Source organism: Blastomyces dermatitidis (genome assembly GCF_000003525.1).
Source record: "Blastomyces dermatitidis ER-3 genomic scaffold supercont1.2, whole genome shotgun sequence".
Lineage (NCBI taxonomy): Eukaryota > Fungi > Ascomycota > Eurotiomycetes > Onygenales > Ajellomycetaceae > Blastomyces > Blastomyces dermatitidis.
This window is the reverse complement of record NW_025544775.1, coordinates 7,442,853-7,467,403: the sequence shown is the minus strand read 5'-3', so window position 1 is coordinate 7,467,403 and position 24,551 is coordinate 7,442,853. Positions and strand designations below refer to the sequence as shown.

Here is a 24,551-nt window from a genome sequence, read left to right as displayed (position 1 = left end):
TTAAATAAGATCAAATGTGAAATTCATGATCTCAGCGGCCAGTCTAGATCAGTGACAGTGCAGTGAAGCAAGCTTGTATAAAAGATATTATAAATCTCTGATAATATGTTAAGACAGTAGTTGTGACTATCTAGAACTTTTATCGCTTTATATCTGATATGACAGTAATCTAGTGTACAAGATCAATGTGTGGTTCATATGTTCTTGAGATTCAATCACACAAGATGTTCTATCTTATACTGCTCTGCAGAATCTTATCAAATATTGATTTAATCTTCTTAGTCTTATTTTACAGTTATTATAAAGATCTCTGCTTAGTTGCAGGCATCTCAGAGCTGCATTACTATATTATCAGTGATCTGAATCAGACTGCAGAGATTCAGTGTGAACTGTGTAATCTCTAGAAGATTCAATACTTTCATATGATATTTATATATAAGAAAGAACAGGCTTATATTTGTTAAAATAACATCTTGACTGTTAATAGTGACCTCTGCATGTAGAAGGAGATTATATCAATTATTTTATAAATACTTACAGAACTTATAAAGATAATTCTTCACAGTCTGAATTATCTGTTCTGATACACTATCAGTCTCAGAGTGATAGACAGTTGATAAACAGTGTATAATCTTGAGAACTTGACAGATTCTTATTCAGAGAGTGCTCATGAATTGACAGTTCTGATCTGATACTACAGATCTCAGCAATTCATGCATTCAATAGAATGAGCTCTGTAGAAAAGCTTTGATAACTTATTCAGCATTCATCTTATTACAAGATTCTAATATTATATCTTTGCTTAATTAATTCATGATGATCAGAATGTTTCTATAATTCTTACTCTCAGATAAATTAACAGTGAAGTCAATTACTACATCTTATCAGATTCTATCAGAGATATTGAGTGATTTCAATAGATCTTTTCTACAGTTCTTTTATAAGATAATGAAAGAATAGTAATTGCAGTTTCAGACAAAGTGTCTGATGCTGTTTAATATCTCAGATCAGTAGAACTCTCAGAAGATCATTCTATACAGTTATTCACAGCCTGAATAATCAGTTATACATAAATCATGCATCTCTTACATTATTCAGATGTATAAGAGTTTGAAGTGAGAGACTCAGCATTGTTCATGAAATTGTAGAATTATTATTATTAATTGAACATTCTGATATAACAGTTCTTATACATAGTTCTGAGAGACATCAGAGTGCTTCTTGATAGACTGCTTCAGTGAGAGTCTGAAGAAGTTCATCAGCCTGAGCTACTAGATGTCACAGTTCATTCAGTGTAGAGAAAGTGAAGATATTAATATCAGTGTCAGTTCAGAGAGAGAATGTTCTAATCAGAGAAGTCTGTATAGTATCATGAGTTGTTCTATCTTGATTAATCAATATCTTCAGATCTAAGAGTCAGTGCTCTCAGTTCATTCTGTATGTGTCTGTTATATCAGACAGCATATCTTGATCTCATTGTAAGAGAGCATCTGTTATCAAGTTCTGGCTGCTGAGGCAGTAGTGTATCATAAAATGAAAGCAACTTAGAAATTCAGATCATCACATCTGTTATTCAGTGAGTTTATAAGTGATTGTGAAGTACTTGAGATTCTTATAATCTGTGATTATCTTAAATTCAGAGACACTTCAGAGTTCAGAGTCTCATTCTTCTAAACAGTGTATAATTGTAAGAAGTTTCTTATCATAGATCTCATAGCTGCATTCAGTGAGACTCAGTTTCTTAGACATGAAGATACATAATTATAAGATATCTTTATTATTATATTGCAATATAGCTTCTTCTGTGATATAATCAGAGAAATCACCTTTGATAACTGTCTTACAATCAGAATTGAATGATATCAGCAGAGAGATATTAATGAACATCTTCTTCATCTGTATAAATGCAGCTTCAGTATTCACTGATCATTGAAATACTGCATTCTTTTTAATAAGCTCTGTAAGTGATCTTATAATATCTGAGAAGTTTTGTATAAATCACTGATAGAAGTTAACAAATTTAATGAAGCTTTGTAAATCTTTCACAGTGTATGAAGCTTCTCATTTGAGAATGACAGAGACCTTCTCAGAATTCACTCAAATTCCCTTATCAGCTTCTATGATAAAACCTAATTATTTAGTACTCTTAACTTTGAAATCACACTTGTCAATATCAATTGTTAGTTTTGCTTCTTATAGTCATTGTAATACTCTTTGTATATACTCTTGATATTTCTTTCTGAATTTATCAGTGAAGATGAGAATGTCATCTAGATAAGTAAATGCAAATTTATCAAGAAAGTCTCAGAGTGCTTAGTTGATATACTTCTGAAATATACTGAGAGCATTGATCAGTTCAAAGAATGTGACTACTCATTCAAAGAGATTATATCATGTTCAGAATGCTGTAAGTCACTCATCTTCTTCAGTGATGCAGATCTTATGAAATATAGTGATGACATTCAACTTTGTAAATCATTGAGCTTATTTAATGTAAGCTAGAGTTTCATTGATAAGAGACAAAGAATAACAGTTCTTCTTTATTAATCTGTTCAATTCTTAATAATTCACACAGAACTGAAGTTCTTCATCTGGTTTCTTTGCAAAGAGAATAGAGGCTGCAGTGAAAGAGTTGCTAACATGTATGAATTCTTTATTTAACAGATCATTGAGTGTCTTTTAACAAAGAAGTTCATCTCAGAACATGTTATAAAGAGAGTCTCATGATGATTCAGAGTTCTTGCTGTTCTTCTTTTTCAACTTGATACTGTGATTCACTTCTGAATCTCATAAGAGAGGCAGGTTTGTAGCATTATTATCTTGTCAGAAGACATCTAGATATTTATAATATTATTAAGAGAGTTTTGTAGGAGAATCTGTTGTTATAACATGAGATAACTTTTCTAGAGCCTTTTTAATATTAGTCAGACTGATGAAATAGATTGATATATAATTCTGCTATCAGTGATTCTTTCAGCAACTTCTTTTTCTGAGCATTTCATAGATGTTGACAGAGATCTGTGTCATATTCATAGTCTTGTGAATATCATTCTTGTGAATATCATTCTTGTGAACCCTATCATTGTTAAGAAATATTAAACTCCTGTTTCAAGCATTCAATAAGATACCTTGTTCAGATAGTCAGACAAGTTCTAACATAACATTATAATTAAGATTATCAACTTCATATATGTAGATATCTTCACACTGATATTCTCTGACATCTATATTTAGTTTTATCATGCAACAGGTGCAAACATCTTTTAAATCATTGAATTCTGCAAGGAGTTGATGTTTTGATAAGAGAATATGCTGAAGGTTATAATATCTTACAATTGAAGATTTAATCATTGCATAGTAACATAGACTACTGTCTATCATGACTTTCATATTGTACATGGTATTAATCACAGTAGATACAAGAATGGCATTCATTGTCATTTTCTCTTTAAATTATTACTGTCTGATCTCTTCAAGCTTCTGTTTACAAATTTGAACAGAAGCTAATCTTTTCCCAGCTTCATTGAGACATTCTCATAGTTATTCTCTGAATCTTCATTCAATGCAATGTGATTGATGCAGACAGATGTTGATTCATTCTTTAAGTGAGAAGATATATAGACTGATTAGCAGTTGAAAGCAATGTGCTCTGATCAGTTACAGAAGATGCATACTTTATATTGATATCAATCAGCGACTTCTTCAGAAGTAATCCCAGGAACTCAGAAGTCTTTTCAAATGATGAAAACTCTTGCTTATGTATAGACATTTAAGTCTATTCAGTTCATGATATCTGCATCATTGCTGTTACTTCTCTTCAGTATAAGTGTATGAGTGACTGAGATGTAACATCTTCTGTCACTATTCTGTATACTCTTGAGCTTGATAAGATGATCATTCAATGTTTAGAGCTGTGTGCAGAAGTCTTCATAAGTCTGGTCTTCATCTACATCTATAAGAGTCTGTAAGAGTTCAAAAGTTAATATCTTTCTAAGTATACTAATCTTTATTCAATTCTTTCAAGATTGATCACCTGCTTCTAAAATCTTGATGGCAAAGTCAGGGATGAATGTTGTAAGAGAAGTGTTTCTCTGTTAAGTACTCTATAATCAATGTAATACTTTCTGTTATATGACAGTGTCTTAAAACAGGACATCAAGATATTTAATAATATTATCAGATGTTTGCAACACTGATTCATATGCTTTTATTCATGAATGAAACTTTTGTTTCATATGATTCTTCAATTGTTCATTGATATATCAATCTTGATTGATTAGTAAACTGATGATATCTTCATTCACACTCAGTTTTACAAGCATTTTCATTCTTCATAATGAGTAGAGAGTGAGATCAGAAGTCTTAAAATATACAGAAGCATCTAAGCATTCTTTCAGTGCTTTTATATTTGATTCTATAAGTGCTGAAATTGCATGAGTTTCTTGTTGAGTTAATCATTGAATTTTCTTATATTGAAGTTATTGAGTTACATGCATATCAGCTTTCTATTGCTGTTATAATTTCAACATTGCTCAGAGTCACTATAATATTACTTCTATACTCACATTTAAGAGTTCTCTCATATTGTTATTAGACATGTCATTCATTGAGTGTATGATATCTGTGAAATCTTGAAGAAGTGTAATTATATAAATATCTCATATATCTAAGTGTTAAAACTCTCAGATCTTTCACTAACATTCTCTTTATAAGATTTTATTACAGAATCAGAGTGACTGATGAGTAAGCTTCTATCTAAGAACTTAGTGTCTACTTTAACTGATTATTTCTCTTTCTTATATGTTATTACATGTTTAAATATCTCTCAATGAATAATCATTTCTAATAAGAAGATGATGTATGAATAATCATTTCTAATAAGAAGACAATGAATATTTTTCTAGTATAAGAGGCCTACACTGAATAGATTAGTATGATATTGATAGATCTTATATAACAAAGAGAAAAATGTTAAAGAAGAAAAAGAAAGAGAAAGTATGAGAATCAGTGATTGAAGTGAATATTTATACATGTATGTGGTGATGTACACAGTGGAGCTTCAGAGCAGAAGAATATACACGCGTTTGTAGCAGGCTAGCAGCTAAGAATCGGTGATTAAGAATGGCTGAGAATCAGAGCATACACATTCAGAAGAATATACACGCGTTTATAGCGGCTGAGAATCAGCGATTGAGAATGAAGCCGTAGAAATCTATGAAGTGTAACGGAATAGTCTATATAATTGATCAGGCGCAGCCGCGCTACACAGATATTATAAAATCAGTCTAACTTAAAATTTGACTGAGTCTTTAATTTCTGCATAGTAAGATATATAAAATCTAGTTTTAATATATCAATATTCAATAAATTCTGTAAGAGATTGAGAATAGTAACACTAGATTTCTATTAAACTTAAGAATTAACTCTATATTAATATAATTATTAACAAAGTCTTCTATTTTGAGATATAAATAACCAGTTTCTCTACATCTTACTGACAATATTTATATTATTATATAGAAACAGACTTATATTCTCTATAATATCAAGACTCTGAAGAGAGAAAGTCTTAATAGAGAGTATATAGTAGTGCATATCTTAGCAGTTTCTATCTCATTCTTCTGCAGCAGTTAATGCAAAAAAAAAGATCTTAGAAATAGTTTTTTACTTCTCTTGAAAAAGTAAGATGTTTTTCTCTGAGTTTTATACAATATTCTTACAAAGAATTAAAAACAGAGCTGTTTTCTGTTATAATTTCATATTCTTTTAAGTAAGAATTACTTTTTCAGTGACTGAAGAGCTTTCATTAATACTTAATTCTTTTTTACACTCTTTATTAACTGATTTGAGTTGCACACTTGTTGTGTGAGGAGAATTGAATGATTTAGAATAAAATTGAATAGTTTTAATCAATTTCTCTGTAAAAAATTGATTTATTTTTTGTCAGTTTTTCTCTCAAAAACTGTTATATTATCTGATTTATTATTAATTGATATCATACTTTTTCTCACTGTATTCTAAGAAAGAGATTGTAAAGATTTTATTGATTTATCTTAAAAATCAATTTTAGTTTATTAGATTCTCTTCAAAAATCTAACCTAGTTACTGAACTAGTGTGAAAAAAATCAGATATTTTATATATAAAAGTCTTTTATTCTTCTTTTGAAACAGTCTGATCAACTTTTCAATTGAAAACAGACTTAGAAATATCTCAATTGAAACAGTCTGATCAACTTTTCATTGAGTGAAAACAATGAGTTCAAAAATACACTCAGTTAATGTGAAAAAAGATGCTTTCTCAAATGCTATTTCTGAGATTGAAATTCTGAAGAGAAGAAAGAAAGAAGAAATAGAGAAATAACAAGTTCTTGAAATACAGAAACTTGATAAAGTAAGCAAGATTCTTGAAAAGCAGTATCTGAGTGAGATGAATAAAGAAGTTCTGTTAATTCTTCATACTCAGATTAGATAACTACAGAAGATGATCAAGTTCAAACTTAAAATCTCAAACACAGTTTAAAAAACATTGAAAATTCCTAGTATAATCACTGACTCTTCATCTTACTCTTCTTCTTTCTTTTTTCCTACTTCTTCTTCTTCTTTAAATCAGAAGAAAATATATACTCAAGCAGCTGAATCTGCTATCTCTAAATCTGCTGTCTTAAAACATGCTCAAAATTCTGAGAAAACTGAGAAGAATACTGCTCATGTCTCTATTCATAGAAAAGTGAAAAAGAAAATGTAAAAAGAGAAAAACTTTCAAATCTTCAGAAATAGAAGACTTATTCTTAAAGTCTTAAATCAGAATATTCTGCAAAGAAATAAGCTAAACTCAAATCTCATTTTCAGAATCAGAAATGAAATTAATCAGCAGTTCTTTTCTCAGTTAATGACTGATATTAAAGTTCAAAAACTAGTTATAGCTTTAATTGAGTCATTATTCTTTGAAAACTCTATTATTCTGACTACAATGTCTGAATTCAGTGCTGAATTCCTTATTCAGAATAAGAATCTCTGAAAGTCAGCAGTAGAATCTTTGCTAAATATAACAATTCTATCTGAAAGAGATGAAAAGTGAGACAAATTCATTCTTTATAATATTTCAGTTGAAATTTTTGACTGTGAAGAAGGAATACTACTTCTCAAAAATGAATTGAAAGAATACAACTCTATTTAACTGAGAAAGAAGCCTGTATGACTAAATTCAATTGAGTTCAGATAAAGCAGGAAAAATGTCTCTGTTCTAGTATGTATAAAAACACTTGAACAGTCAAAGATCTCTGAAGTAAGAGTAGCAGATTTGAAAATGAGAGTTCATGAATACAAAGACTCAAGAATGAATCTCAAAGCTTATTATTATTATTATTATTATTCTTCAATTATAGATGTATGCAGTCAGAGACTATGACATCTACCTGAGAACTTTAGTTCTCAGGGTTTTTTCTATGTCTGTAAAGTTAACTATTATACATTCATCAATTTCAGATATGCAAAATCAGAAAATTCCAGCCCAGAATACAAAAACTGTTTACAAATTGCAGTGTTTTAACATCTTTTGATACTTTGAAATCATTTGACAATATCATGACAAAAGAAAAGAGAAAAAGAACACAGTCTCAAAGATAGACACATTAAATAAATAGATAGAAAGAAATTGAAAGAAAAAGATAAAGAAAAAGATAAAGTAAAGAGAGACTATAACAAAACAAATTATTAAAAGAGAGTGTATAGCTGTTTTAACAGACTATATCTGATTTATTTCCTCCTCTTCATACTCAGATAATTCTGAATTTAGCCATTTTCTTGTAGCTGCTTGAGTTTCTGATAGAAAGTCTATTAAGTATTTAATTCCTGTCTCAGTTGAGAATAAGAATCTCATATTTAATTGATTTAGATCATACTTCTCTTTCAATCTGGCTCTGAGACTATTGTATAATGCACAGTGCATTACAATATGCTCAGGATTCTCATTTGTATTGCAGAATGAGCATTCTATTGAGTCAAATCTATCATCAAATCTTTGTATATAAGATTTGAAATAGCCATGTCCTAGTTTCAGCTGTATTATAGATGAGAATATTTTCTTTTTACATTTAATTGAACAAGATTTCCACTTGGGTTTTGTTTCAAATCTTGAATAATGTATACTCTTCTTTTGTTTCTGCCAGCTTTCATTCCACTTGTCTAAACAAGATTCTTTTATTTTTCTCTTTATAAAAGACCAGGACACAATTTTTTAAATAGATCTGCTTAATTCTGCACCCTTTTTTGCAGCTGAATCAGCCAATTCATTACCATGAATATTCATGTGAGCAGGAACCCAGTGTAGATGAATTATCAGCTTTGATGTTCTTCTCTTTTGAATTTTCAAAACAGAGTTTAAGATCAGTTCAAGATTCATTTGACCATTATGAATCTGACTATTTCTAAGTCTTTTTAAAGCAGCTTGACTATCAGAGAATATCCATGCCTCTTTCAAACAATTTCCTCTTTTATGAGATTTTATTTCAATGAGTTTGAAAGCTTTCACTATTGCAAATAGTTCAGCATCAAAGACTTCACATTCAGAGCCTAGATTCCAGAAATCTGAGATAAAATTAATATTATCTTCAGTATAAACAATGCCTGCGCCTAATCTATTCAAGTTCTCATTTTTTGAGTCATCTGAATAAACCAGAATAGAGTCTTTTATATTGATTGTAGAAATTCTCTTCAAATGCTGTTCATATTCTTTCTCTTTTGATAGTTCACTTATTTATAAGTCTATAAGAGATTCAAGCTTTTCTCTCCAGGGAGATAACTTCTCATGATCAACTTTTTCAATATTTAAAGAAGAAAATTGATTTTTAATCAGAGAGCATAGTCTGTACAGTTGAGAAGGCATTTTCTTTGAAGAATTATTTTCATTCCAATCAAGAAATCTATTCCAATCCAGTTCATTTCCAGAGTTAATTGATGGAAATGAAGAAGAGACTCTTTCTCTGATTATATGATTTAAGCTCATCTTTACAACTCTCAGAGCATAGTTCATACAGGCCTTTTCAAATCTAATAGCAGGAGGAGGAATTGAAGCTTCAATTTCCATTGCTTTAATAGGAGATGATTTGAATGCTCCCAGAATTCTTCTCAAGGCTCTGTTTTGCAGACTTTGAAAGAGTTCAGTGAAATTCCCTTGATTATTCCACCAAACTTGAACTCCATAATCAGCTACTGATGTGATACAGGCTATATATAACTGTCTCATAGCCTGAAAGGATAGACCTCTCTCTGTATTTGATAGTCTGATTATGTTGTTCAATAGTCTTTCTGCCTTGACAGTTCTTTGTTGAATGTGATATTTAAAATTCAACTTGGAGTTTAACCATACTCCTAACCATTTGACATTTACACTGGGTTTAATCTCTCTATTTAAAAGAGTTAGAGATAGTTCTTTCTCATTGAGTCTAGGAAAGAAATGAATTAACTCAGTTTTATCCATATTAAATTGAATTTGATTGATATCTGCTCTAACAAAGATTTCCTTTGCAGCTTCTTCAATTACTTTCAAATTCTCTTTGATAGTTTTTGAGCTGTAGACTAGATCAATATCATCCACATAACTCGGAGATCGCACTATTCTCATATTTCTATTTTTGAATAGATATGCAGTATATATTGCAAATAAAATGGGTGAGATTGAAGATCCCTGTGGTACTCCTATTTTTATCTCAGTCTTGTCTTGTTTCATTCCATCAAAGAAGAGTTGTATAATTCTTTTAGACATAAAACAGTTAACCCATTTTATTAGAGAAAGTGGCAGTTTTAATATCTTCAATGTCTGAATTAACTTTGACTTTGAAACATGATCAAATGCTCCCTTTATATCAATAAAAACTGCAGTTGAGACCAGACCCTCATGCTTTGCTATTTGAATATCATGAACAACTGAGAGAACAGTGTCAATTACAGAACACTGTTTTCTACCTCTCATTTGTTCACTGAATAAAAGAGAATCATCTATAGAGCTTATAAAAGATAGTCAAGTAGCTATTATCTTTTCTAAAACCTTTCCTAAACAGTTCAATAGAGATATTACTCTATATGACTTAGAAATTGAAGTTTTTCTATTAGGTTTTGCAAGAATCACTCCAGTGACTTCTCTCCAGCATTCAGGATGATATCCATTTTTCAAGAGATTGAAAAAGAGCTCAAAATATTCATTCTTTAAGTAGGAATATGTATTTTGAATAATCAAGTGATTAATTGAATCAGGACCTGCAGCAGTTTTAACAGAACTTGAGAAGATAGCTGACTCTAATTCATCTTGTGTAAGATCAGGCCATTCCCAGTCATTTTCATCAATGTAGTTGAGAAGTGATATATTCTCTTCCTCTGAATCTGAGTCTGAGTCTGATGAGTTCTGAAAGAGAATTCTCATGAAAGCTTGACATTTTTCCTCAAAAGAGTTTGCTGTATATGATTCATTCTGAAACTCATATTCTAAGGCTGGAAGTTTTGCTACACTTCTTGTTTTAGTATAGTAAAAGCTTTAAAAATTTTCCTTCCCTTGTGCTTCTTCAAGAAATTTATTCCAGCAGTCTGTTTTAGCTCTTTTGATATCTGAAAAATATTCATTTCTGACAGCTTTGAACTCTTCATCAGATATTACATCATTTTTCCAATCTCTTCTAGCAGTAGCTAATTCTTTTCTTTTAGATGAGATATTCTCATTCCACCAAGGTTTTGAATACTCAGAAGATTTTCTTTTTGAAATATTATCTCTAACACTTGTTAGAATAATAGATGTAATAAGCTTCACTCTATTCTCAAGCATTTCATTTGAGATATCTTGACCAGAATTCCAATATAGCTCATTCTGTCTTTCAGATTTTAGCAGTTTTATGCTTTCTTCAACTGCTTTCCAATCAGCTTTTTCAAAGTTATACTGATTAGAGAGAAGAGGATTTTCACTCATTTGTTTTTCACTCAGTTCAATATCAAATTGAATAATCTCATGACCTGATCCTGATGTCTCATTTGAATCAATAAACCAGTTTACAAGTCTTCTTTCCATTAGATTTTGTGACATGAAGGTTAGATCTATAATAGACTTCTGTTTCATGCCTTTTCTAAAGAATGTTTGTTGATCAGACTTATTAACCAAATCTATTGAATGCTCAAAGGTCCATTCAATCAGATTATCAGCTCTCACTGCTCTCTTGCATTCTGAATTCCACCAGGGATGATGTGCATTGAAATCTCCTGCAATTATAGAGTTTCTTGATAGAGTTATGTTCAGAAATCCTCTATCAATTGTCCAGATATTGTTATTTTCCTTCAATGACTTTTCATTATAGATATTTATGAGCTGTATAGTATCAAACTCATTTTCTTTATCTATAATATCACCCACCAGAATATCAGGGTCAGACATGATATCAAATCTTAGATTAAATTGATATCTTGATCTCTTTCTTCCATAGATCACTACTCTTGACTTTATCTCAGACTTTTGAGGTAAAAAGCAGTAGTAGCTTGAATGAGAAATAACATATTTTTGCTCAGCATCAAAATTCGGCTCCTGAAGCAGTATAAAATCAACTTTTTATTCAAATGCAATTTGAAGACAAGAATAAATACAATTTGAGTTTCTATCCACATTATTTTGAATAAATGTGATTTTTGAAGAGTTTTTAAACTTTTTTTGTTGTTTTTGTTGTATATTCATACTAAAAGAGAGTAGAGTAGAATCTAATCACTATCATCAGATAGTAGATTATAACTGTTCTGAAAAGTAGAAATCTCAACTGCTTGCATTATATCTAGTTTATCACCAGAGTCATTTCTCAATTCTCTAATCTTAACAGGAGTTTGAGGATTCAAGTTCTGTTTACATTTAGCTGGAGAGTTGAAGTTTGAAGACTTAGATAGTTGAGAGTTTCTTCTTTTTGAGCTTGCAGTTGTGAGTTTACTGGCTTGACTCTTCTCTTCAGTTCTAGATTGACTTTGAGCTTCATCTTTTCTCCAGTTCTTTTGAGTTCTAGGAGCAAACATACATTCTTTTGAGCTAGATGCATGTTTTTCTTTGCAATTAGAGCACTTAAGCAGAGTGTGTTGACAAATTTCACCTCTTTTTGAGCATGTTTCACATTTATGCTCACTAGTTTTGTGATCTCTGGCACAGAATGCACATTTTGAGTCTCTAAAACATGAGATTGCAAAGTATCCATATCTTTGACAGTTTGAACACTGTGTTTGAGCTTTGAGGTTCATCCTTGAGTCTTTGTATTCATGAACTCTCATTTTCAAACCTGCTACTCTTACTTCAGAGATCTTTGACTGTTCAAGTGTTTTTGTATATACTAGAACAGAGGCATTTCTCCTGCTTTGTCTGAACTCAATTGAATTTAGCCATACAGGCTCCTTTCTCAGTTGAATAGAGTTGTATTCTTCCAATTCATTTTTGAGAAGTAGCATTCCTTCTTCACAGTCAAAAATTTCAACTGGAATATCATGAAGAATGAATTTGCCCCACTTTTCATCTCTTTCAGATAGAATTGTTGTGTTTAACAAAGATTCTACTGCTGACTTTCAGAGATTCTCATTCTGAATAAGGAATTCAGCACTGAATTCAGGCATTGTAGTCAGAATGATGGAGTTTCTAAAGAATGATGGTTCAATTGAAGCTATAACTGGTTTTTGAACTTCAATATCAGTCATTAACTGAGAAAAGAACTGCTGGTTAATTTCATTTCTGATTCTGAAAATGAGATTTGAGTTTAGCTTGTTTCTTTGCAGAATGTCCTGATTTGAGACTTTGAGAATAAGTCTTCTATTTCTGGAGATTTGGAAGTTTTTCTCTTTTTGCATTTTCTTTTCCACTTTTCTATGAATAGAGGCATGAGCAGTATTCTTCTCAGTTTTCTCAGAATTTTGAGCAGGTTTTGAGACAGTAGGTTTAGAGACAGCAGGTTTAGAGACAGCAGATTCAGCTGCTTGAGCATATGTTTTCTTCTGATTCAAAGAAGGAGAAGAAGAAGAAGTAGAAAAGAAAGAAGAGCAAACTGAAGAGTCAGTGATTGTATTAGAAATTTTCAAAGTTTTTTGAACTGTGTTTGAAATTCCAAGTTTGAACTTGATCACTTCCTGTAGTTGTCTAGCCTGAGCATGAAGAATTAACAGAACTTCTTCATTCATCTCACTCAGACACTGCTTTCCAAGAATTTTACTTGCTTTTTCAAGTTCCTGTATTTCAAGAACTTGTTGTTTCTCTATCTCTTCTTTCTTTCTTCTCTTCAGAATTTCAATCTCAGGAATAGCATTTGAGAAAGCATCTTTTTCCACATCAACTGAGTGTACTTTTGAACTCATTGTTCTTACTCAATGAAAAGTTGGTCAGACTAATTCAATTGAGATATTTATTAAACTCTTTTGAATTGAAAAGTTGGTCAGACTGTTTCAATTAAGAGGTTTCTAAGTCTGTTTTCAATTGAAAAGTTGGTCAGACTATTTCAAAAGAAGAATCGCAGACTTTTGTGTATAAAACACCTGATTTTTTTCACACTAGTTCAGTAACTAGGTTAGATTTTTGAAGAGAATCTAATAAACTAAAATTGATTTTTAAGATAAATCAATAAAATCTTTACAATCTCTTTCTTGGGATACAGTGAGGAAAAGTATGATATCAATTGATAGTAAATCAGATGATATGACAGTTTTTGAGAGAAAAACTGATAAAAAATAAATCAATTTTTTGAAGAGAAATTGATTAAAACTATTCAATTTTATTCTAAATTATCCAATTCTCCTCGCACAACAGGTGTGCAACTCAAATCAGTTAATAAAGAGTGTAAAAAAGAATTAAGTATTAATGAAAGCTCTTCAGCCACTGAAAAAGTAATTCTTACTTAAAAGAATATGAAATTATGACAGAAAACAACTCTGTTTTTAATTCTTTGTAAGAATATTGTGTAAAACCCAGAGAAAAACACCTTACTTTTTTAAGAGAAGTAAAAAACTATTTCTAAAATCTTTTTTTTGCATTAACTGCTGCAGAAGAATGAGATAGAAACTGCTAAGATATGCACTACTGTATACCCCCTACCAAGACTTTCCCTCTTCAGGGTCTTGATATTATAGAGAATATAAGTCTGTTTCTATATGATAATATAAATATTGCCAGCGGGATGTAGAGGAACTGGTTATTTATATCTCAAAATAGAAGACTTTGTCAATGATTATATCAATATAGAGTTAATTCTCAAATTCAATAGAAACCTAGTGTTGCTGTTCTCAATCCCTTGCAGAATCTATTGAATATTGAGGTATTAAAACTAGATTTAATATATCTCACTGTGCAGGGATCAAAGGCTCAGTCAGACCTTGGGGTATACTGATTTTATAGTTGTCGTGTCTGCCGATTATGTATTGAGTACAGTTGCTGAGGTATCTTTTTGTACTTTTCTGTCGGGGATGGGCCAGATTGAGAGGGGTGGTACGAGGGCGAGACTTGGCGTTGATGTTCAGATACACTGAAGACAGACCGCGGAGGTTGCACTTCAGAAGTGGCCGTTGGTTATGTGCTTGATATTATCGCCGAGGTATCTTTTTGTATTTTTCTGCCGGGGATGGGCCAGATTAGGAAGGGCGGTACAACGGTGGGACTTGGCGTTGGTGTTTTGGAACATCAAAGATGGACAGGGTTTTCGCGGAGGTCGCTCCTCAGATATCTCCACAACTACAGATCGGGGATCTTCCAAAATCGAGAAGATTGGTGCATATGGCTAGGTCTCTTCACCTTACAATTTGTATGGCACTTTGGCCCGGGGTTGTGGTGTGGTAGGGGAGAACGGGGGATACTCCCACACAGGAGTTTTGAACAACGTCCGGTTCACGTTTGGCTGGATAACTCCACCACCACACAGGGTATGCGGTCGGCGATGGGGTCAGAATGCTCGTATGATCGAGGGCTTTTCGATGGATCTATCGGAGGGTTCTTATTCGAAAAATCGAGCGAGTTCGTGGTGGAGCGGTCGAATATTATACACTGTCCCAATCTCAAAGCTTAAACATAGTGTTTAAACTGTCAAAGATATGAATACTTTATAATCTCATGTTTTAGAGACTCAAAATATGCATTCTGTATCAGAGATCACAAAACTAGTGAGCATAAATATGAAACATGCTCAAAAAGAGATGAAATTTGTTAATATACTCTGCTTAAGTGCTCTAATTATAAAGAAAAACATGCATCTAGCTCAAAAGAATGTATATTTACATCTAGAACTCAAAAGAACTGATGAAAAGATAAAGCTTAAAGTCAATCTAGAACTGAAGTGAAGAGTCAAGTCAGTAGACTTATAACTGCAAGCTCAAAAAGAAGAAACTCTTAACTATTTAAATCTTCAAACTTCAATTCTTTAGCTAAATGTAAACAGAATTTGAATTCTCAAACTTCTGTTAAGATTAGAGAATTGAGAAATGACTCTGATAATAAACTAGATATAATGTAAGTGTAAGAAATCCCGCTCCTCGCGGATTCTTTACCTCTATTCCTATCTCTCGCATAACCAATAGGGCTAGCGGCCCTTGGCTACACACAACTATATAGACTGGAGTTCATGAATACTATTTACAACTCAGCTTGAATGCTATTATACATTTGACTTCTATATTTTATCTTTCTACTGTGAACACTTCTAGTAGTTAACAGTACATATCATGTCAAGCTGTGAACATCTGAATAATCATCTGTAAGCACTTATTCTTACATTTCAAGCTTAGTCAGTCAGCAACTGCCTGTTATGACTGAAAGAACTAGAAACTTACATGCTCTAATCCCTGCGAACCCTACTGCAGGCATCCAGGAGCAGTCATCTGAATCATGAATAACTCTTATGAAAGAAGTCTCAGAGAACTTATCAATCACTCACAGAACATCATTCTCTGCATCTCAGACAGAGAAACTCTCTGAACTCATAAACAAATCAATCTCAGTGAAGAACATTCTTGAGCATCTTTCACAGAATCAAGCTATTTTTCTACAAGAAATGCTTACTGTCTGCAAACACTCTTGAACTAAGTCTCTAGACATGATCTTCAGAGACACCTATAAACTGAAAAGAAACTTTCTTAAGCTATGATTACTTAAGGTCATCTATCAAATCACAATCTATAAAAGCTTTTATAAGTTTGTATTTAAAATTGACTCACAAGCCTGACTGTGTGATATGAAAGATGAAGAAGCTGTTATCTATGTAATAACAGGCCTCTATTACACTGAAGTCAAGAACTGACTGAATTATCTAGAGAATGATTATAAGAGATTCTAATAATCTGTTCTCAAGATCTATCTAGAGAATAAGTTAAGAGACTCTGTGAGTCAGACAGAGAACATCTGAGCTGTAATCATCAATATTAGAAAAAGAGATGAGAAATCTGATGAAGACTACTTACAGTACTTTATAAAATTATGATGTGAATTGAAATCTGTGAAAACAGAGTTCTGGAATAAGACCTGAATGATGATGTTTATAAAGAAGCTGAATAAAGACATGCAGAACAAGCTCATTGAGCAAGACTCTAAGTTCTTAACTCTGAAGAAACTGATGACTCTCATTCACTGCTTGTAGATCACTGTGAGAGTCACAGACTTACAGAGAGTGAATCACTGACTGATTCTGCAAGGATCAGAATAACAGAGAACAGATTTATCAGAAAAAGATGATAAGATATAGAGAGATTTGCATCTGACTGCTGAGCAGAGAGAAAGAGCTTCACAAGCTCTCATGAACAGAGTGTATAATAGAGAGATTAAGAAAAAGAGACTCTGCTTCATCTGTTCTAAATCAGAACATCTTTATACAAACTGTCTGAACAAATCAAAATAGAAATTTGAGAAGTCACAGACAGAGTCAGTAACAGCCTTCTTAAGAGTCTTAAAGCTGACATCTGAATCTGTTGCTCTCTCAATGAAAATGCTTACTTATAGAAAGAGACTGTGCTGCAGTACTGCTGTCTTATAAGCATGAGAAGTATTGATGAACTCAGAATCTCAAGTCACTGTGATGTTTCTAAAGCTCACAGAGTGAATGAGCTGAAAGATGAAGACTGAGAACCTGCTCTTATAATAAGCAGAGTGTGAGAACTCAGACCTGAGAGCTGAGAGACTTGTGAGAGTCATCTTTGAATTATAAGATCTCTCTGAAATCTGAAGAAGATTTGCAGAAACTGTGATTATCACAGACATCACAGATGACATATACTTGAGACTTGTATAACTTCAAAGACACAATCTGCACATAGCTGTCTGTAAGTCAGGTTTATACTTTTAATCAGTGTTGACAGACTTACTCACAGAGATAGAATCAGTTAATACTGCAGAGTTGATCAGAGAAGACAAGCTCATCTATATAATGACTTTATAAGTGTCTGAGAACCTCATGATCATGGAAACTGAGCTTCAGATATCAGAGGAATATCAAGATCTTGCAGAGATGTTCAGCTCAGCAAAGACAGCTGAGCTTTCTTCTCACTGTGAGAAGAATCTGATAATAGATTTGATAGAAGAGTAGAAACTCTTCTAAGAACTAATCTATAAGCTCTCTCATCATGAGACAGAGATCTTGCAGATCTATGTAGAGGAGAATCTGAAGAATGACTTCATCTGATCTTCACAGGCCTCTGCAGGAGCCTCTGTGATGTTCATGAAGAAGAAGAATAAAGATCTCAGATTATGTGTAGACTACTGCAACCTGAACTTCAAGATAATAAAGAGCTACTACTCTCTATCTCTGATTGAGAATGTAATTAACTGTCTCACAGAAGCTGTTATATTCATATAACTGAATGTGATCAATATATATACACAGCTGTAAATACAGTCTGAGAATGAATGAAAGACTGTCTTTAGAACTGCACTGAGATTGTTTGAATATCTAGTAATGTCTTTTGATCTGACTAATATTTCTGCAGTATTTCAGTCTTTCATTAATAAAACACTTCACATATATCTGAATGTCTTCATAATAATATATCTGAATAATGTGATGATGTACTTCATGAAGAAGAAAGAACACACTGAGTATGTGCAAAGTGTGTTGAAAGTCTTAGATGAGGCAGAACTATATATTAAGCTCATAAAGTGTAACTTCAGTGCCTGCTGAATTAATTTTCTAGAATATATAATCATCACAGATGATATTCAGATGAAATCTTCACAGATTGAGACTATTCTATCATAACTGAAGCTAACTAGTATTCATGAGATTCAGATCTTTCTGAGGTTTGTGAATTTCTATAGATAGTTTATCTTTGCATTCACAAGAATCTTCTTAGCCCTTACAGACATGCTGAAGAGTGAAAATAAGAAGAAGTCATTCTGTGAATAGAGAATAAAAAGATTGTTAAGAAGAGAGAACTGCAAGAACTTTCTTATCTCAGAAGCTCACAGAGTCTTTGTAAGATTGAAACAGATATTCATGAACACAGTGATGCTGTTTCACTTTGATCTCTTACTCTTAATCAGATTGAAGACAGATGCCTTCTTCTTTGCAATTTCAGAAATAGTCTTATAACTACAGTTAAATAAGAACTGAGTTTCAGTGATCTTTTTCTCATAGAAGATGTAATCTGTGAAGATTAACTATAGTATTCATGATCAGAAGCTTCTTATAATAGTGAAATTCTTTCATCACTGATATCACTACTTCAAGAGTCTTATGACAGTGATTACTGTTAAAACTAATCATGACAGCTTATAACAGTTTGTTTCAATTAAGAAACTCTCACAGCAGCAGGTTCACTGAGCTCAGAGACTGAGTGAGTTCTGATTCAAGATAGAATATATCAAGAGAACTAAGAACTCAGTAAACAGATTCTCTCACAGATCAGACTATATTAAGAAGATCAGAATGACAGACACAGAGAGACTAGAGAAGGCAGAAAAGCTTTGTAAGATGCTCAGACTGAGTGTTGTAAAGAGATTGACTGAAGAGTCTCTCAATTCTCTGTAAGAGAAGAGGGAGAAGAGAGAGAAGAAGCCTGCACAACTACTCTCTATAATACTGAGAGTCAACACTCTGAGAATCTTCATAAGAATTCTTGAAGAGAGTATCTATAATCTGAAGAATTTGCAGGTTTTGAGAAGCACTGTGAAAGATCTGATGTAAGAAAAAACAGAGTATAAGTCTTCACAAGATCTTCTATTCAGATTGTCTGAACTGCAACTGAAAAATGAATATACTCAGTATATTCAGAAACTGCTCATAACAGAGATCAATTCTGCAGAAATAAAGAATTAAAGAGACTTAAATAATCTCTTGTAAAGAGAGAGTCAGATTTATGTACCTGTAAATGAGTTTCTACATGTAGAACTTATTAAAAGATATCATAACTCTTCTCTAGTGAGTCATTTTACAGACACTAGAACTCATGAGTTACTTATAAGAAAATACTTCTAGCTGAAGATGTGAGAACTTATAAAGAAGATAGTGAATTCTTATACTGTTTATCAGAGTTCATGAATAGTGTGATTCAGATCATATGAAGAACTTACTCCTCTACTCATCTCACACAAACCTTGAAAACAGCTAGAAATGAATGCTCTTATAAGTCTCTCTAAAAGTAAGAACATATATAATGTCTACTTTGACAGTGTGCTGATGATAGTGAATTACTTCATCAAGATGACACACTTTATACTCACTCACAAGAACTTGAAGTCAAAGAATTTGACTTATATCTTTATTTACAATGTGATCTGATTGCATGAATTGTCTGTGAACATTATCTCAGACAGAGAATCAATCTTTGCAGAAGAGTTCTGATCTGATCTGATAACTATATTGAAGATCTCATGAGATCTAAGCATGACTTTTCATTAACAGACAGATGATCAGATAGAATATCTGATGAGTATATTGAAACAGTATCTGTGATACTTTGTTAATTACAATCAGAATGACTGAGTACATTGATTATCACTCACAGAGTTTGTATATAACAACTCAAAGTATGTTAGCACAGGTAAAACCCTCTTTAAGATGCTCACTGAGACTTATTCACAGATGATCTTGATGAATCTGTGAGAGTACACTATAGAGTGTAGTAATGCCTGTGAATGAGCTGAGAGAATTCAGAATATCTGAGAGAAAGTCTATAAATTCTTGAGAAAGACTCAAGAGTATTAGAAGAGATACTATGACTTCAAGCATATTGCAAAGAGTTTTAAGAAAGATGATAGAGTCTGACTGAGTCTAGAAAATATTATTATATAGAGATCTAGTAAGAAGCTGAATCTCTTGCAGACTGAGTCTTGTAAAATTATAAAGAAAGTTAGTTTACAGTTCTATAGATTGAAACTGTCATCTGAGTTGCAGATGCACAATGTTTTTCATGTCTCTTTACTTCATAAATATAAGAAATTCTCAGAAGAGAATTCTATGACTCATCACTCTGTTCACAAAGCACTAGAGAGTAAAAGAGAATATCAGATCAAAGAGATTATTAACTCAGAGAAGTGAGATTACAAGCTCTAGTTCAAGATTCAGTGATAAGAGTATTCTGATAAAATGAATGAGTTCACTTGAGAATCATCTGAGCAGATAAGATATCTACAGAAACTGAGACATGACTTTCATACTGTAAATTCTGATAAGTCAGAATGACACAGTCTTTGCTAAGAACCTGATTGTGATAAAGATATTAACACTGTTATTTGTAAATTCTAGTCTATAAGATAATGAGTTTCTACTGAGATGAACAGTCTGCAGTGTATATAAGAGAAGAAGAAATTATATTCTCATTAAAGCTAAAAAACAAGAAAATAAACAGGGCTGTGAACACAGTTTGAAGACTAATAAAGAAAAAACAAAGAAAACTCAAACTCACATTCTCAATATCTGTGATACTTAACTCTCTTATAATTATCAATTTCTCTCTTCAAAGAAGCAGAGAGTATTATATCTACAGTACAGACAATTGTTGCATTTGACATAAAGATTATCAGAAATGCACAGACTTCAGAAAAGTCAGATATCAGAGCATATGCAGTTGCAGCAGAGTCTTGAAGACTGATTATCTGCATGTGTGATCAGATATCTCTTATAAAGCTGTGTTCACTCTCTCAGTTATGCTGGAGTATTCAGTCTGAAAACAATGAGAATATGAAGAGAAAGCTCATCTGTTCAGATTAACTCTCATCATAAATTCATAGCATTTGCATTGCCTTGATTACCTGGATTTTACAGATACCTGGAAACTCATCTCTCATTGACAATGAAATTGTGAAAATGCGCTGTGATGTGAGAATCATTGATAGGAAATCTAGACATATTCACATATGTCTGATCAGAGATTGTGTGAGCAGAGAAGAGATGATTGTAGGCCTGTGAGACTGCAGAAGACACTGACAACACAGAGAGCTTTGTAAGAACTGTCAGCTAGAATCTGTAAGAAATTACTTATAAGAAGACTTACAGTAAAGAGAAGAACTGCACTGCTTAGAGTCAGAGGCTGGCCTGGGGAAGGCAGGGGATTAACTGCTGGCCTGAAGATCAGGTGCAGTGATAAGACTGAGAAAGATGAAGATACAATTGTAAGTAACAGTGTCCCTACTTCATCAGCTGATAAAAAGTAATCAGAGAAGTTATAAGAATACTCACAAGAAGCTCAGCAGCAGCCAGACATTGTTGTGAAGATATTGAAATTGAAAAATTTTTATTCTTGAGAAATTCTTGAATCAATATGCAGACATTGTCAGAAACACACTCTCTCTATTATCTAAGTGAAAACACTTTATGAATGAATGAGAATACTTACAGTTTGTGAGAATAAAAGCTGTTACAGAAAAAGAGAAAAGAAGATAAGGTTTTATAAACAGATCTGAGATATTTATACTACTTTAAAGAGGTTTGCTTACACTGTGAGTAATCTCATGAAATAGCTAGATCACTCTAGTAAATAAGAGTGATTGTGAATTACAGATCTGAATCTTTCTATATAACTATAAAGAGTGATTGCAGACTGCAGACATCTTAATTCTACAATTCTACAGAGTTAGTGAAAGAATGGAAAATTTCTCACAATTCTACAGTGTCAAAGAGTAATGATTTGTGAGAATGAGTGAAAGATTAACTTGTAAATATTTCTCTTTGATGAGAATGATCTCACAGAGAGTGATTCACCTGTAAGATGAATCTGTATAATAATCACACAAGAATCTCATGAAAATGATTAAGAGTCAATCAGAACTCTTCTATATAAAAGATGTGAGATGAATCTGTATGATAGTCAGAGAAGAATCTGTAGACTACAAAGAACCTCACAGAATAAGAAACTGAGTGACAGACTCTTTTCTCTTCACAGTAACAAGGGATTTTTCCTCACTGAGATTTTTTATAGATATAAAGGATTTTTAGTGAGTATTACTGCAGTGCTGAGCTGACTATGAAGTCACTCAGTGAAAGGCTTCACAGATGAAGCCTTAGAGAGGAGAAAGTATGTAAGAAATCTCACTTCTTGCAGATTCTTTATCTCTATTCCTATCTCTCACATAATCAATAGAGCTAGCGGCTCTTGGCTACACACAACTATATAGACTGAAGTTCATGAATACTATTTACAACTCAGCTTGAATACTATTATACATTTAATCCCTACATTTTATCTTTCTACCATGAACACTTCTAGTAGTTAACAGTACATATCACGCCAAGCTGCGAACACCCGAATAATCGCCTGCGAGCACTTATTCTTACAGTAAGCAGTTGAGATTTCTACTTTTCAAAATAGTTATAATCTACTATCTAATGATAGTGACTAGATTCTACTCTATCTCTACTCTCTTTTAGTATGAATATACAATAAAAATAACAAAAAAAGTTTAAAAACTCTTCAAAAGTCATATTTATTCAAAATAATGTGAATAGAAACTCAAATTGTATTTATTCTTGTCTTCAAATTACATTTGAATAGAAAGTTGATTTTATACTACTTCAGAAACTGAATTTTGATACTGAGTAAAATTATATTATTTCTCATTTAAGCTACTACTACTCTCTATCTCAAAAGTCTGAGATAAAGTCAAGAGTAGTAATCTATGAAAGAAAGAGATCAAGATATCAATTTTCATCTAAGATTTAATATCATGTCTGACTCTGATATTCTGATAGGTGATATTATAGATAAAGAAAATGAGTTTGATACTATTCAGCTTATAAATATCTATAATGAAAAGTCATTGAAGAAAAATAACAATATCTAGACAATTGATAGAGAATTTCTGAACATAACTTTATCAAGAAACTCTATAATTACAGAAGATTTCAATGCATATCATCTCTGATGAAATTCAGAATGCAAGAGAGCAGTGAGAGCTGATAATCTAGTTGAATGAATCTTTGAGCATTCAATAGATTTGATTAATAAGTCTGATTAACAAACATTCTTTAGAAAAGATATGAAACAGAAATCTATTATAGATCTAATCTTCATATTATAAAATCTAATGAAAAGAAGACTTGTAAACTGATTTATTAATTCAAATGAGACATCAGAATCAGGTCATGAGATTATTCAATTGAAGATTGAACTGAGTGAAAAACAAATGAGTGAAAATCCTCTTCTCTCTAATCAGTTTAACTTTGAAAAAGCTGATTGAAAAGCAGTTGAAGAAAGTATAAAACTGTTAAAATCTGAAAGACAGAATGAGCTATATTGAAATTCTGATCAAGATATCTCAAATGAAATGCTTAAGAATAGAGTGAAGCTTATTACATTTATTATTCTAATAAGTGTTAGAGATAATATTTTAAAGAGAAAATCTTCTGAGTATTCAAAATCTTGATAAAATGAGAATATCTCATCTAAAAAGAAAAGAATTAGCTACTGCTAGAAGAGATTAAAAGAATGATGTAATATCTGATGAAGAGTTCAAAGCTGTCAGAAATGAATATTTTTCAGATATTAAAAAAGCTAAAACAGACTGCTGAAATAAATTTCTTGAAGAAGTATAAGAGAAGAAAGTTTTTAAAGCTTTTAACTATATTAAAATAAGAAGTGTAGCAAAACTTTCAGTCTTAGAATATGAGTTTCAGAATAAATTATATACAGCAAACTCTTTTGAGAAAAAATGTTAAGCTTTCATGAGAATTCTCTTTCAGAACTCACTAGATTCAGATTCAGATTCAGAGAAAGAGAATATATCACTTCTCAACTATATTAATGAAAATGACTGAGAATGACCTGATCTTACATAAGATGAATTAGAGTCAGCTATCTTCTCAAGTTCTGTTAAAACTGCTGCAGAGCCTGATTCAATTAATCACTTAATTATTCACAAATTCACAATATATATTCATACTTAAAGAATGAGTATTTTGAGCTTTTTTTCAATCTCTTGAAAAATGAATATCATTCTGAATGCTGGAGAGAAGCCACTGAAGTGATTCTTACAAAACCTAATAGAAAAACTTTAATTTCTAAGTTATATAGAGTAATATCTCTGTTAAACTGTCTAGAAAAGATTTTGAAAAAGATAATATCTACTTAACTATCTTTTATAAGCTCTATTA

The 24,551-nt window shown here is 31.9% G+C and overlaps 2 protein-coding genes across 2 annotated transcripts; one reads left to right on the top strand and one right to left on the bottom strand.

Annotated features, from left to right (window-relative positions):
• Positions 1–12,570: 12,570 nt before the first annotated feature.
• Positions 12,571–13,350, bottom strand: BDCG_16558 (uncharacterized protein; the record flags this gene model as incomplete). The annotated part of the gene is made up of 1 exon (XM_045425775.1): positions 12,571–13,350. The coding sequence occupies one exon, from the start codon at positions 13,348–13,350 to the stop codon at positions 12,571–12,573; it is 780 nt and encodes a 259-aa protein (XP_045280003.1).
• A 1,256-nt stretch (positions 13,351–14,606) lies between these two features.
• On the top strand, positions 14,607–15,047 carry BDCG_16557 (uncharacterized protein; the record flags this gene model as incomplete). Its single annotated transcript, XM_045425774.1, has 1 exon — positions 14,607–15,047. The coding sequence occupies one exon, from the start codon at positions 14,607–14,609 to the stop codon at positions 15,045–15,047; it is 441 nt and encodes a 146-aa protein (XP_045280002.1).
• Between the last annotated feature and the right edge of the window lie 9,504 nt (positions 15,048–24,551).